This window comes from Prunus persica, chromosome G8 (genome assembly GCF_000346465.2).
Source record: "Prunus persica cultivar Lovell chromosome G8, Prunus_persica_NCBIv2, whole genome shotgun sequence".
Classification (NCBI taxonomy): domain Eukaryota; kingdom Viridiplantae; phylum Streptophyta; class Magnoliopsida; order Rosales; family Rosaceae; genus Prunus; species Prunus persica.
In genome coordinates, this window is record NC_034016.1 from 4,484,797 (window position 1) to 4,499,898 (window position 15,102).

A 15,102-nucleotide genomic window follows, 5' to 3' on the forward strand; every position below is an offset into this window, starting at 1 on the left:
TCATAACAAAACAAAGACAAATAGGAAAAACCTTTTGTCTCTAAAAAATGGTGGAAGAGAAGAGGGGAGAGGGGAGAAGAAACAATGGCTTCCTCCTTTCTCAAAGTGAAAACGACTCTAGAAGTGTTTTTTGAGAAAGAGGGGGCTAAGGTTTCTCTTGGCTCAATCTTGGCTCAAATTCATGTCAGTTTTGGTTGTGCTCACATTTTACCACATGTTTTGCATATTGTCTTCACCTTGACAAGACAATTTGCCGACTATCAGGGGAGAGAAATGACAGTTATTCAAGAACAACGTGAATTAGTGTGGAATGCATCCATTTTTGTCTTATCAAGATAATTCATATGTAAGTTCTAAATATGCTAGCATCGATTGACATCCCGAGAGCAAAACCCATCCACCACATGGTACTAAGTGACTATTAATGATTGTCTTTTGCATGCATGAAGCGGCCGGTTCGAGGCCGGGTATGATAATACCATTCTCGTGCCCGCTCCATAACCTCACCTCAACCCCTGCCCCTATCTCCAGTTAGAATATTTTGGAGAATCCTCATCCCCGTCCCCGTCTAGGAAATGCCTCCCAAACCCGCTCCAATTCCACTAATTTTATATTTAAAAAAATCATTATACTTTATAACAAAATAAATCTGAAATAAATAAATAAATAATTCTCCTCTTGCGTGCTCTTTAAATTGATTCTGTGAAAATAATAAATCTGAGAAAGCCAAGTCATAAGAATATAGCCAAAACAACTAAAAGTGAGAGGGAAAGCAAACTAGAAGCACTTCAGTACAAAAACTCGTGATAAACCCAAAAACCAAAATCAGATCCCAAGATTAAATATTAAAAGAAATTGTCATACGTTGTAACAAAAATATTTATTATTTTTACCTGTTATGTTATATTATATTATATTTATTAATTCAAAATAAATATGACTTGTCGGGCCAGTTCGGGGATGGGGATAACAATACCATCCCGGTCCATCACTGACCGGAGATTTTTAAAATTTGGGAATCCCTGTACCGCTCATGTTTTTTTCCCCTGAAATCTCCTCCCGTAGGGCCGGGGGGACCCAATGGGAACCTGACCCAACGGGGATTTTTGTCATCCCTAAGTATGATAGCTCTATAGATTCTAAAGATTCAATACTCCAGGAGTGGGAGGGATATCTTGTGCGCTCCAATAGAAATCCTGAATGGCTTGTGAGAATGGTTGAATGTGAACAACGTAGAATGAAGAGAAGCCTGAAGAAACTCTGAAAGACAAGGTAAATCAAGAAATCAAATTAAGCTAGTTTAAAAGGTATCTTCTTTTCTGTTATATAGTTCATATAAAAATTTTCTTGCTGCAAAAGATTACTTCAAAAAAAATTTTTAAAAAAAAATGCAAGTATTCTCTCTTAATGTTTTTAGTACTTTTGGTGGATGAAGTTGTTACCCAAACTCACCAAAATGCCAACTAACGATCAAGGAAAAAGGCAAACAATCACTACGGAACCAGTGGAGGTCAAAGATTACCAAAACCACACAATATATAAATCCTAACAAATCCTCCAATTTCAACTACTCCTAGTAGGCAATTCTGAAACTATATAAAACTGTGAGACCATAAGTCCATCTCCATCTTCAAATTCATCATGGCTCGCCATCTTCTTTTGACACACCCTGTACCAAGCGCATTTCAAGTCGGCCTGGCCGCCATGACCCTTGCATTTTGTGCCATGGCATTGCTCATGTGTGCATCCCATTCGCGTAAATGGCGTCGTCATTGGAATGCTTGCACTGATTTTTTCGAAGATGATCCTGTTATTGAACACATTCAACCCGGAAACTATGATGCAGGCATGGAGGATACTAATAGTGGTGAGCTAGAAGACTCGGTCTGGCAGAAGAACATACTCATGGGTGGTAAGTGTCAGCTACCAGATTTTTCTGGTGTCATAATCTACGACTCTGATGGGAACATTGTCAAGCCTGACAAAACTCCTCGTTTAACCTGGAAGTAAACAAGAACAAAACGGCGACCACAACTTACATCTCTGGTTCATAGAAATCTGTCTGCCAATTCAGGATATTCACAGTGTACTGGAATTTCTTTAGGCTTCAATTTGAATGACATATCAATGCCTTCTTTCACAAGTTTTCTTTTCCTTTTCCTTTCTTCAAATCAATGCCTCTTCACAAGATTAAAATCATCTGATGCTATTTATTTAACTACATAGCAAATTTTATTCACCAAAGTACATAATTTGATGGAATTGAAAAAAAAAAAAAAAAAAAAAAAAAACCATCACCAAAGTACATAAGAAGAATATCATTTTTTTTTCTTTTCTTTTGCAAATTAAAGCATTAAAGATTTAATATTACAAAACATTTTAATATGCACATTTTATAGAGGGGCAACTCTGAAAAGGGCAATTAATTGCAAACTTGATCCAAAAGTTCGACTACAATCAGCTGGACGCCACTGATTCTCTCTTGTCAGACCAAGAAGCCCGTCCCCTAAACCCAACAACGCTTAACTTCGAAGCTGTTGATTTAACTACACTCGATCTTCTGCTTTCTGGTTGCCTCTTCCCACTGGAAGGAGCTTTTCTTGAGTTGCTTGGACTGGAAGAACCTTTTCTCGAGCTGCTTGCACTGGAAGAAGCTTTTCTTGAGGTGCTTGCATTGGAAGGCTTTACCGACTTTGATGCCTGAAAAGATGCTTTTCCGAATTTTGCAGGAGCAGATGCTGACCTGCTCTTATTTTTCTGATTTGAGACTCTTACCAAGTTTCCTTTCAGTGGAGCAATTCGGGAACGGGCAATGTCCCTCCGGACACTATCTACACTGAGCGATTCTAAGCTTTCATTCTTCTTTATTGCCTCCTCAATTCGATTCGCCAACATAAGATTCTTCTTCGCAACCAAACTTGTCACTTTCCCTGTATTGCAAGAATTATCTTAATTTTGCAATTGTTACAAGAAAACATAAGAGTATACTTTGACACAATTAAGACCTGCTGTACAATACCAACAACAAAAAGAAAATGGTTATCACAAACTATGAGAATCACTCCATAGAATCGTCCCGTCATCGAGTATAAAGATAGTCAGCAAAGGGACAAATGAATACTACAGAAAAGGTGTAACATTACAAAAGGCTCACTTTACATAAGTGTCTTTTTTTTCTTTCATTTTCCTTTTTGCTGTTTTATGCAAAGTGAAAATTAATCTTACCATGGAATACTTTCAATAGTTTCTTTGTTTTTTATTTATTCAACATCATAATATTAAAGATATCTTATCTTCCCTGCAATATCTTGTCCATCAAAATCTGTTGCATGGAATTGATAAAAAAAATTTAAAAAAACAAACAGTGCAAAAGAGTCGGTGAAGTCGAGCACACATGAAGCATTCCCGTTAACTCTTACAAACTTCACCAATGAAAAAAGTAAGGAAACAATATCTTTTTCAGAAGTGCAAGTAGAAAATACATGTATACCTTTTGCACCCATACGAGCAGTTCTTCCAGTACGATGAAGGTAGTCAATCTAAAAAGCCCAAAGAGAGGTAAAAGTTTAAGCTCCAAAGTATAAAAAGGAAAGAAAAAGAAGTCTTTAATACAATGTCAAATTAGTAGATACTGAAAAACAAAGCTGATATCTCATGCTTACAGAGTTCAAGGGAAAATCAAACATGATAACGTGGTCTACATCCAAGTCCAGTCCCCTTGCAGCCAGGTCTGTGCAGACTAATGTGGGGCAATCTCCATCGTCACTCTTAAACTTTTTGAGGTTTTCAACCCTGTGTTGCAGTGTTAAAAGAATGCAGTCAGGCTAAGCACTAAAATTGAACACTAGTGATGTACGTTGGTTGAAGTGTAGTAGAACAACAAGACCAATAACTGTTGAAATGATCAATTCATACAAAGTGACTGAAGGTCCCTGTTCAGTAATTTTCTATATTAATTTCTCTTGCTAGACATTGTCTAACAAGAGAACATTACTGTATATGTATAACCATATGGTAAAGGTCATTTTTCCAGACTGAATCTGGACCAAATATTCAGGCAAGAATCAACCTAATCAATGTTTCAGATTCACAGTCCTGCATCATCTAATATTGCCAAACTCTCTAGCAAGCTATATATTATATATATGCTTCTAACATAGAACAGGGAAAGAATGGAGGAAATTAAAAGAAAACTAAAGCTGAAATTTATGACAACTACAATTGTAACATCGTATTCTCAATATAAATAGGGAAAACTACAGTGCAATTACAGAATTATTCCAATTGATATTGATAAATACTCCTCCCTTACTGAATGAAAATAAAATGTATATAAAATCTAATTACCAACCCTTGGCCTACACAGAAAATAGTAAAATAGACTACTTCGATTTCAATCAGCTGCTGTATATGTATGTGTTACGGTGTCCTTACTATACATCCAAGCTTCATAGTTCTCATCCCTTACATGCAAACAGTGTGCCAAAGACCAGACGATATTGGTAAATATTTTCCTTCTCCATTTGACATCGCAGTCAAATTAATAAGTTTAACAACCGGTGCTGTGAAGCCAACAATTTCAGCCAATGGCATGCAGAAGAAACTCAAACTCAAGAAAGTATAACAGGCTTTATAGCAAAGCAAAACCAGTGTGGCTTGAATTCAGTATGAACCATTCACTTGACACCAAAAAAACAAAAAGAAAAGAAGAAGCCATTCAACCGTTGCAACAGACAAATGTGCATTTAATTCTTAAGTCTAGTCAAGAAAAAAACCTCTGTTATAGCTATATATGAAATATGGTCCAAATCACAGAAAATAAGTCGTCATCACAAAAAGAATTTGATTAATATTGAGACACAGATATCTCATGTCATCACAAGAAAGAAATCCAGCTGCCCATAATACAAACAAAACAATCCTGTCAGTATCACTTTGTACATCTTTCCATTGCAAGAGGCCAGAAAAAGTAAATGAGACCTTGAAAATACAGAAGGTATGAACACATTCTGCGAACCTCAAGCTAAACTAACAACTATGCAGTGTAGATACCAAACCTCTTTTACTAGGATCTGAGACCTTAAACTAAAACTTGTAATGCATGAATTGGCACCTCTTATACAAAAATTGTAGCAGAAAAAGATATGATACTATGGACTCTATCTGAAGTGGAAACATGCAGACATTACAAGTGAAAGAGTATGAGAGGTAATATCTTTTATTGTCTCACCTTTGTTCTGCTGGCACCTCACCATGGTAATTCACAGTCGAGATCTGATTTTCATTGAGAAAGTGATCCACAGCACGGCTGGAACTTAATGTGTTACAGAACACCATCACTCTATTTCCCTTTGCCAAACTTGGCTCAAGAACCTGTGTTCACCATAAAATTTACACTAGTGCTTTATTGATAGACTGCTACAATACAGAGACACGCTATCATGAAGAAAAGCTACATTAAGTCATGGGTACTTAAGCCAGGATTAAAAGAATACAGATCAATACCCATATAAAATTCCAGGCTTCTTTTAGAAACAATTGAGTTAGATTAACTGCATAGATACCGTAAAATGTCTTTAATTTCAATGCCGTGATATGCCAATATGTACTTCTAACTTCCTTTCTAACCAACAAATTATTCTCTATGCCATTCAGAGCATTCAGGCACTATGTTATGTTCCTTATGTAGAAGAAACAGATGCATTTTAAAAGACGAAAAACTTCTATTTTCTAAAGTGGAAGAAACATATGTAGTTTAGAAACCTTAAGTTCCATACATTTGTTCATCAGAAAAATACATATAAAAACATTTTAAATAACCCTATAAACTTTACAGATTAAAATATAAATCTTGGATTGTCACGCAGTTATATGATTTAAAATGTTACTTGATAATTCAGCTTCAACCCTCAATACTACCAATCTATAAATGGTCTCAAAAAAATATATAATTATGACTTTTAATAACTTATAAATTTACTTCATTGTTAACCAGCAAATTCTTTTCTATGCCATTCCAAAAAAAATTCAGCTGCGATGCTGTGTTCTTACTGAGGAAGAAACAGCTGTATTTTCAGAAATTGAAGTTCCACCAATATGTTCATCAAGGAATATACATATAAACCCTTTAAAATAACAATCAAGTCGAAATAAAGAGAATGAAAAGACCAGCCCTTAAACTCAGAGGAAAGGTAAGCCTGCAAAGAAGACCACAAAGCAACTCTGTCTCATAAATAGTGCACATCCTCCCCTTTACACCTTCTAAGATTATTCTATTCCTCTCCACCCAAAGGATTTCCAGAACAGCACATCTCCTATTGCTAAACCTCTCTTCTTCCCTCCGAAAACCTTAAACTTATAACTAATTATCACAAGATCCCGGAATTGCCACTTAAATTGGTCTCTCTCATCAACAATCTTATCCAGCAGGACTATGCAACTGGGCATAGTTCACAATACTATGCAACTGGGCATAGTTCACAATAAAACTTCAACTATTCAAACTCTCTATACATCTAAATCAAAAGCTTACGACTTTTTGTAGGGGCTTGTATCTCCAATGGCAGAGAGCATTCACCATTAGTAGTGAAATATACAGCTATCATGTTTGCGTTAACCTTCGGGTTTATCTGTTGACTTTTTAATACTAGGCGCCCCCAACATATTTATTAACTAATCGCTAAGGATGCACGCAACCAATTGCAAAGTACACTTATCATGTCAGTAAAATCAAAACAGCATGAAATGGATCATTTCTTAGATTGCATTTCTTTACTCCTATAACTTTGTCAAAGTAAAGATTTGCTTCTTGACTGAAATTTTCATATCTATATTGAGCAAATTAAACAAAGACTTCCATGCATCCCAATGGTTTTAAGTTAACCTACATACAAATAGTATGAACTGTAAATGGAAGATACTCTTCATGAGATTAATTACATACTCTATTTTCAAATTATTCTTGTCAAGAGACATAACCACCAGTTGATAAGTGAAGAATGAAAAAGAGAAAGGGCATCACAGAATTAGACCTGTAACAATGCTTCCAGCTTGTTCTCGGAACCTGAAAGCTTAATGAAATCGTGTCGAGCAGATGCAATCTTTTTATGCAGTGAGGATGTGCGCAAATGCAATATTCCTTGAAACTCCTCATCAATCAGGGTTTGCACCGCCTGCAAAATCTCACGAGGTCAAGTCTTCATCGAAGACAATTTCAGCATAAGAAATTGGCTAGCTTACAATTGTCAAAGTTAAATAACATTTTCTAAAGCAACTTCTGGGTTGATTTAGGTATGTAGAGTGGATGACATCTTCTTTAAAGGTTCCATGTATCAATCAGGAAATTGATCACCCCTCCCCGTATGGATGTTCAGCTACGATTAATTGTGCAACCAGCATTGTTAGGAAATTATTTAATGAATTGGATATCTCATTAGAATCCATGTCTTTCACAGTTTGCTCCTTCAATTCTAATGGTGTAACTTATATAATCAAGTTGGAGAACTCTAGGGAAATTTAGACGTATAATCTGCTCTCTGCATTTGCTATGCATAAAGGATATTGCTATTATTTTTTCAACAAGTCATTCAATACCAAGAATCGTAGTGAAGGCATTTTCTTAACACATCTCTGAGTCTAATGGAAAATTATTGGAAATATACAAAAATTATTGAAAATCATAGAGGCAGGCTTTTGGGTATTTCTAAAAATAGCTCATGGATATCTGTCCCTACCCAAACAAGCCCAAAGAAATGCTTTCATATTCATGTACAGACTTTTACCCTTCGTATGACAATTCCCTTGTTATCAAATTAAGAAAATCTATCCCTGCGTGAGCAATTCCAAAAGAGAACACGTACATATTCATGTAAAAGAAATTAACCCTCCTATGTCAATTTTCTTGATATTGTGTTTGGAAAACCTAAGTATATCATACGCAAATTAGAAGACAAATTCTAGATTATATTACAATATGAGTGAACACGAGGCATGATGTGCTACATCAACTTTAATACTATTGCAAATGTAAAAATCAAAGTTATATAAAACAAAATCAATTCTGGAAGCATGAACAATCATTACTCTTATTATGGCCACAGCGGCCTGGGGGGCATGGGGTTTGGGGAGAGAGAGAGAGAGAGTGAGAGAGAGACTCATTACATATTCACGAACAAAGCTTACTAGGCTCATTCATAGCCCCTGATTGGTGACTGTGGGAAAGGAACGCTTCACTTTCAATTGGTCTCTATAGCCCCTGATTATAATTTTAGCTTCTTATGTATTAAATAAAATGGAAATGCAAGTCAGCACACCTTTGTCATTGTTGCAGAGACCAAAACAGTTTGGAACCCTTGACCATCAGGTTTTGATGCACGATGTTTTAAGGGGACAAGAAACTTGCGAATGTCTGGACCAAAACCACGATCAAACATGGTGTCTGCCTCATCCAACACCTACTAAGAGATTACCAACATCACAAACTGGAACAACAACTCACTAGAGTGTGGTTTATATCAAAGAACTAAATAGATAAACATTTTCACATACCACATATTTGATGTCACCATAAACCAAGTTGCCATCCTCAATATGTTGAAGAACCCTACCAGGGGTCCCGACTACCATTTCAATTGGGTTATTCAATGAATCCTCCTGGGGTCTCAACCGACCTCCACCGCTTACCATAGTAGACCTGAATCTTGCATGATGACTGACAAACTTGGAAACACGAAAGACCTAAAAAACCCACCTAATGTCAATAGAAAATGCAGAGTCCATAGGGGGTGGTTCCAATTCTAAATAAATTATATAAGAACCTGCTCAGATAGCTCCCTTGTGGGGCATAGCACAACCGCTCGAGGACGCCTGGGCTTCATTTGAATCCCATTTTCTGCCTCGTCCCTTCTCAACAGCTACAAAAATCAACAGAGTAAAGCATTCCTCTGATTAATTCTAGTTGTAACATTCGCATCAATATTCTGCTTTCTTTCAAAATAAGAGTGGACAGCATCAATATAATGTATCATACTCTCACATGATTTCCTTTTTTTCTTGAAAAATAACATTTTTTTTATTTTGTTTTGATAAATAACATAATCTATTAGAATGTATTTGGAGTGCTTCTAAAAATTGGTGAAACTGTGAGCAAGTAGAGAAAAATCTAAGTAACCAAAATAATCCCAATAAACTGGATAAGAAAAAACGGATTTTGGAAAGAAGGTGGATGCCAAGAAAGCACATGTGGCTCAGTACATCACATTTTAAAACCTACACAAATGTGGCATACAAGGTGGTAGAAAACACAATCAAATCAATGTTTCAACATAACTTATCCAAATTCTCGAGCTTTACATCTGAAGAAAACACCAAATTCAAAAGTTTAACTGACCCACATAGTAAAAAGTAATCCAAGACAGTTTATTTAAAAGAAAAATCAAAGAAAAAGTACCTGGGCAAGAGGCAACATGTAGGCCAGAGTCTTGCCAGACCCGGTATGAGAACCCAAGACCACAGTTTTCCCTTCCAGCACAGCTGGGATTCCAATACACTGAATTTCAGTAGGAGCCTCAATACCCATCTCTCTCACAGCCGCCAAGACTTCCTCAGTCAGACCCAATCCCCCAAAATTCTCAACCTCCCTCTTCTTCTTATTCTCTGGCTTTCCCAACCCATCCTCACTCTGTCTCTGGGCAGGCCCATTTGGATTTGCGCTTGTTTGTGGTTTAGCAGAGCTTTTGAGGTGCCTGAGTCTCAGCTTCTCAAGAAGCAATGAGTGCTTCAAGGGTTGGGTTTCTTGTTCTTCAGCTTCAATGGCACTTTCGGGGATAGAAATGGTTGTGGTTGTGGCGGTGCAAAGAGGCCTAAACCCTGTTAAAACCCCGGTGGTTTTTGGCAGTTTTATGAGAGAGAAGCGTTTGGCTGCTGGGAGGCGTGATAGAGAGAGGAGGTTTGAGGAGAGAGAGAAAGTGAGAAGGGTCCTTGCTACTCCTCCCATGGCTTTTTCCTTGCAATGTAATTTTTCAGTTTCTCAGAAATGATGGAGGGTGTATTTTCTTATCTGTGCGGTTTATGTCTGAGTTTGTGATAAAACCCCATCATAGTCCCCCGATGATAACCCGGGCAAACGAGTCGAGCCACTCGAGCCCCTCCGCTAAGTTTTGGAAAAAAACCAGTTTTGGTCCCTGTAATTTATCGGAATTTTCACTTTTGTCTATGTGGTTTTAATTCTAACAATTGGACCATTTGTAATTTGATATCCGCAATTTAAGAAACCATTCAATTTTTGTTCAATTTCGTGATGGAGTAAGGATGTGTCACTAACGTGGATGGGCATTTTGGACGGAATTTGCCCAAATTTATAACGTGTCTTTGAATTGTGAGCTTGAATTGTGAGGGTTTAAAACTATATCAACTAAAATTAAATTGACAGAAATATACTTACGGAGACTAAGTATGACTTTTTGCTTTCGATTGTTACTATGAAAAAGACTAATTTGCCCTAACATAAAATGACTATTGAACAAATTGAAATTTATTTCTCTCCCCTCCATTGTTGAACAAAGGAAACCCTAACCACTAAAGGCCTAAAATCACACAAGTTGATAGAAAAAAGCTTATTTTTTAAGAATGGCAACAGTAAATCGTCTCTTTAGTGCCCCAAATGAGGAATGGTTTGATAACTTCTCATTTTCCATCAATTTTAACAAATTTAATATTGATCAGTTCGTGAGTTCGTTCGATACATCACACCCCCACCCCTCGGGTCAATGAACAATGTGTACCTGTTCAGTAGTCAGCAATTGAAAACATTAAAATATTCACTAGCTTCCGCCAAATACTGGAGTTTCTTGTTTTGCCTCGGCAATGGTACTTGGTGATATCACTCACGGTTGTACCCTCTAAATTTGTTGCATCCTCTCAAGTGCCTGGTAGACATGAGCAAGACACTCTCTTAAGAGTGTTAGAGAGATGGAGCTATGTCACCGTGGTCGGTCAATCATGATCTCCGTTCACCATGGGGGATTTCACAAGTTGGGGAAGCTTTCACAATTTGAGGGTTTCTTTTAGATTGGAGAAGGCAATAAAACTCTCGTATTTGATCATCAAAATAGTAAAGTGGGTGGGCAATTACCAAAGGGAGTTTTTGACAAGTTTGGGTGGGTGCTTTCAGTTAATTCATGAAATTTAAAGTTCGTGGGTGGTGTTTTCAACAAGGAATGTGCCTTCAATAAGGAGGAAAAAGGGTCTCCTCGGTGCAGCAAGTTACTGAAACATGAAGGTTAGGAAGAAACAACAGGTATCAAATTATGGGTGGGAAAGAATGGAGTCTAAAATGGTGAATTATATTCAGTAAACATGCTACAGTAATTTCAAACATCATCTAAAGTTACATGCTGGAACGTAAGTCCACCCATCTCCATTTTATCTCCTATTGCTAACAGTACAATGTTTTCTTCACGGTGGCTAGCAAATCATATCATTTATAATGCTCAGGCTTCAAAACACCAACATAAGGCAAGTTCCTGTAAAGTTCAGCAAAGTCCATTCCATAGCCCACAACAAAGTAATCTGGACACTGCAAAAACAAATAAACAGACAATTTTGATTGCTTTTGAGTGAGTTTCCAAAGCGAAGCAAAACAAAACTCAAGACTTATAAAGACAATGAACAACACACAAGGGCCATGCCTGATGGCTTGCAAATAACACATTACTTTCAAATAAATTCTCTCTGAGAGCAGTTCAAGAGTTCTGCAGAGGAACATATCATCACACATCATCACAGTCGCTTATTCATGATTTCATGGCTGAAATAAGTATCTTAGTAAAGAATGACTCTACATATACCCGATAAACTAATAATACTGATCCAACAGCTGATATAGCTTTGATGCACTAACAACAATCGGATTTTCGTCAAGATAATCAAAGGCTTAAAGCGCCATGCGCACACTCAAAGACGTAAAACAGTTATTGGAATCTCTTTCAAGAATATGTCCATTCCCCTCTTACTTTGGAAATAGACAAATCGTTTTTCCTTACACATAGGAAAATCTCAAAACATGTTTTGAGATGTTATGTTATCACACTATCAATCTGGGCTGGACCATTATTCGGGCAGATTCTTGTTTGTAATGCCATATTAACAATCTGGCAACAGAACACATCAAATATCCTGCAAGCAGACATTACCTTGATACATATACATAAAGAGATTTTCTATTTAAACCCCACACTTCTCTTTGTTCACCCCATGTTCTAAGTTCACCCTAACTTCTAATTTAAATTTTCACAATTTCTAAGAAAACCCCACTTTCTTCCCAAACTACCCTTAAATATACCCCAAGTTGAAAAAATAAAAAATAAAAGAGTTTTTCTCTTCCTACTACAAACTATAGAAAAAGGCATATGTCTAAACTGAATAGTGGGGGAAAAGATGAAAGGCCCCTATTTTTTGAGAAGAAGATGAAGGTCCCTGTGCTTGCTGCGAGACAGACAGACTCGCTAACTATTACAGTATATCATTTACTGTCAATGGAAAGAGATCCTAGACCAAATAAAGATTTCTAAATTATAAATTAAATGAGGAGATATTTATTTGCATTGTAGAGAAGAAGGTGCAACTTACCTCATCAAGAACAAATTTCACTTACACGAAGGTACAGTAATCATCTACTATTTACTTTTGCGCATATAAGAAGTCAAGTAAATATAAAATTTTAAATAACAAATCAGAACAACCAAGCAATCAACAAAGGGAAGAGAATAAGATCATTACAGCCAAGCAATCAACAAGCCTTTATGTGAGATGAAAATAAAAAATTGTTTCATGAAAATAAAAAATTGTCTGCCAAACAATTCAAAGTGGAATTTTGTTTAATATAAGAATCTGCACAACAATCTGAAACATTTCCACCAAGCAGTCAGACTAATCATTTATCAAAAGATGGAATCAATAGACGGTTGAATTGAGGTTCCTCTAAAATATTTTTCACATTCACAAAACAGCAAAGGTAAAACAAGCGCAGGCACAAACATACACACAAAATTTAATAAAAAGATAGGGAGAAAACAAAAGAAAGATACATGCCTCGAAACCTCGGTAGAATTTTCCCTTGCTAAGGAGCTGAAAATGAACCTTTCGTCTAGATGGTTTATCAAGGAAAGCGCAGACTGACACAGAGGAAGCACCTTTTGCTTCCAAGTGTGCAATCAAGCAGGCAATTGTGCTTCCCGAATCCACGATGTCCTCAACCTAAAAGAAACGAAACGGCGTCATTTTCAAGCTTTAAAGAACATGCAAGCGATTATACAACTAGAAATTGCAAAGTACGGTAACATCGTACCAGGACCACGTGGCGGCCGGATACGTCAAGCTTCAAGTCGGAGGAAATCCTGGGGGACCCATTGGAGACAGTCCCGGAGCCGTAGGATTCGGCGCGGATAAAATCGACGGTGACGGGGAGGCGGAGGCTCCTGGCCAAGTCGGCGAGGAAGAGAAAAGCACCGGTGGCGACGCCGACGAGGACGAGGGGCTCGGAGAGAGGGGAGTGGTCGGCGGAGATCTGGGCGGCGAGCTCGGAGACTCGGGCGGCGATTTGGTCCGGGGTCCACAGAACACTCTCTATGTGAGAGTCCAAGGACATTTTTTAAGTTGTTTTTTTTTTTTTTTTTGTGCCCTCTCTACCCTCCAGACTTTTTCAGATTTTGGGGGTTTAATGGGGGGTTTTAGGAGATAAACGACGTCGTATATTTGGATATGGTAGGCTGTTTGTGTGAGTACTACTATCAAATAATATGATTATTTTCTACCTAAGTTTTAATATATAAAGCAAAGGAAAATGCTGGGGAAATCAACTTTAGATACAAACTTGTGTATCAACTCTCTAATAGAGTGTGGGACCTATTGTATTGGTGGGCTCCACCTCTATTAGAGAGTTGGCACACAAGTTGATATCTAAAATTAGTCTCCCTAGCATAACCCTAAAGCAAAAAGCAGAGAATTGTAAAACAGTTAAAATATCAGAAAATATCATTGGTTAATACAAACATTAAGAATTGAAATTATTAATTAAATTATGATAATATGATAAATTCACACTTTTTCATATTAGAAAATTTAAAATTAAAAGAAAAATCAGATAATTGATCCTATTTTTATGGAACACAATTACCCATTATCTTTTTAAATTCCAAAATAAACTAAAGTTTTTTTAAAAAGCCTCTCGCAGGCACAAAAGCACGTGCTAAAAGGCTAGTAGGTTTTAATATTCACTTGCACTCAACAGAAAATTAGTGGGTTATGGTTGATCAGTCTCGTCTGGTCCAAGAAACTTATGATCACCCACCATTGGATTTAATCCAATGGCTGAGAAAAAATTACTTTAAAATATCTTTTTTCTTTTACTTTTTAAATTGAGTAAATTGCCATACACCCCCTGAACTAGGACCCCAATTGAACTTAACCCCTCGAAATAAAAAGTCTGCCAATTTAATGCCCAAATTAATTAAAATGGCCAATTTAGCCCTTGCCATTATGTTTTGTGAATTTCATCTAATTTTCCGTTAAATATGAAGATAAACTTGTAATTTTGAGTAAAATAAATCAATAAGAAACAATAAGAAAAACATAACATTGAAAAAATATAAAAGTTAAAAGGTACACTAATGATTTGCCCTCTGAACTTGTACTTCACTTTCAATTAACCCCCTATCCTTTTTTTTTATTTTTATAGAAAATTAAGGATATGATTATTTTTTTTTCCGCCAATTTCCCCTCTGCCGTCTAAATCCGTAACATTTCATCTAATTTGCCGTTAAATATGAGGGTAAAATAGTCATTTTTATGTTAAAAATGAAATAATAGTCATAAAATAAAAACTGAAAACTCTCTCTCTTCTCCTTCTTCTTCTTCTTTTCTCTTCCCTATGTCTATGTCTTCTTCTCTGTATCTCTCTCTCTTTCGTTTTCTTTTTCTTTCTTTTCTTTGCTTCTATCTCTCCCTTGCTTCTGCTCCTTCGGCTAAACCCAAAATCGTGGGACTTGGAGGCAAGGGTTGGGGATGGGTTTCGGCTGGGGCTTGGAATGGATCTCGCGTAGGGAT

General features: G+C 36.8%; 3 protein-coding genes across 3 annotated transcripts; 1 reads left to right on the plus strand and 2 right to left on the minus strand.

Annotated features, from left to right (window-relative positions):
* On the plus strand, positions 1,642 to 2,010 carry LOC18768852. The gene has a single exon (XM_007201616.1). It carries the CDS (start codon positions 1,642 to 1,644, stop codon positions 2,008 to 2,010), a length of 369 nt encoding a protein of 122 aa, XP_007201678.1.
* Positions 2,308 to 10,167, minus strand: LOC18766740 (DEAD-box ATP-dependent RNA helicase 39). The gene is made up of 9 exons (XM_007201130.2): positions 9,449 to 10,167; positions 8,817 to 8,912; positions 8,548 to 8,736; positions 8,313 to 8,453; positions 7,032 to 7,172; positions 5,231 to 5,373; positions 3,663 to 3,792; positions 3,491 to 3,539; positions 2,308 to 2,930 (listed from the first exon to the last, which is right to left on the minus strand). Exons 1-9 carry the CDS (start codon positions 9,992 to 9,994, stop codon positions 2,458 to 2,460), a joined length of 1,908 nt encoding a protein of 635 aa, XP_007201192.1. The 5' UTR covers positions 9,995 to 10,167; the 3' UTR covers positions 2,308 to 2,457.
* Positions 11,308 to 13,810, minus strand: LOC18767705 (hypoxanthine-guanine phosphoribosyltransferase). The gene is made up of 3 exons (XM_007200525.2): positions 13,346 to 13,810; positions 13,090 to 13,254; positions 11,308 to 11,575 (listed from the first exon to the last, which is right to left on the minus strand). The coding sequence occupies exons 1-3, from the start codon at positions 13,643 to 13,645 to the stop codon at positions 11,477 to 11,479; spliced, it is 564 nt and encodes a 187-aa protein (XP_007200587.1). The 5' UTR covers positions 13,646 to 13,810; the 3' UTR covers positions 11,308 to 11,476.

What these genes read in the sequence shown, in the direction of transcription:
- LOC18768852 (XM_007201616.1), top strand. Translation starts at nt 1,642, where the DNA reads ATGGCTCGCCATCTTCTTTTGACACACCCTGTACCAAGCGCATTTCAA.
- LOC18766740 (XM_007201130.2), bottom strand. Translation starts at nt 9,994, where the DNA reads ATGGGAGGAGTAGCAAGGACCCTTCTCACTTTCTCTCTCTCCTCAAAC. An exon ending in CAAGGGAGCTATCTGAGCAG is followed by an intron (nt 8,737 to 8,816) that starts GTTCTTATATAA and finishes TGGGTTTTTTAG; the next exon opens with GTCTTTCGTGTTTCCAAGTT. An exon ending in TCTCTGCAACAATGACAAAG is followed by an intron (nt 7,173 to 8,312) that starts GTGTGCTGACTT and finishes GAGATTTTGCAG; the next exon opens with GCGGTGCAAACCCTGATTGA.
- LOC18767705 (XM_007200525.2), bottom strand. Translation starts at nt 13,645, where the DNA reads ATGTCCTTGGACTCTCACATAGAGAGTGTTCTGTGGACCCCGGACCAA. An exon ending in CCGGCCGCCACGTGGTCCTG is followed by an intron (nt 13,255 to 13,345) that starts GTACGATGTTAC and finishes CGTTTCTTTTAG; the next exon opens with GTTGAGGACATCGTGGATTC. An exon ending in AATTCTACCGAGGTTTCGAG is followed by an intron (nt 11,576 to 13,089) that starts GCATGTATCTTT and finishes TTGTTTTTGCAG; the next exon opens with TGTCCAGATTACTTTGTTGT.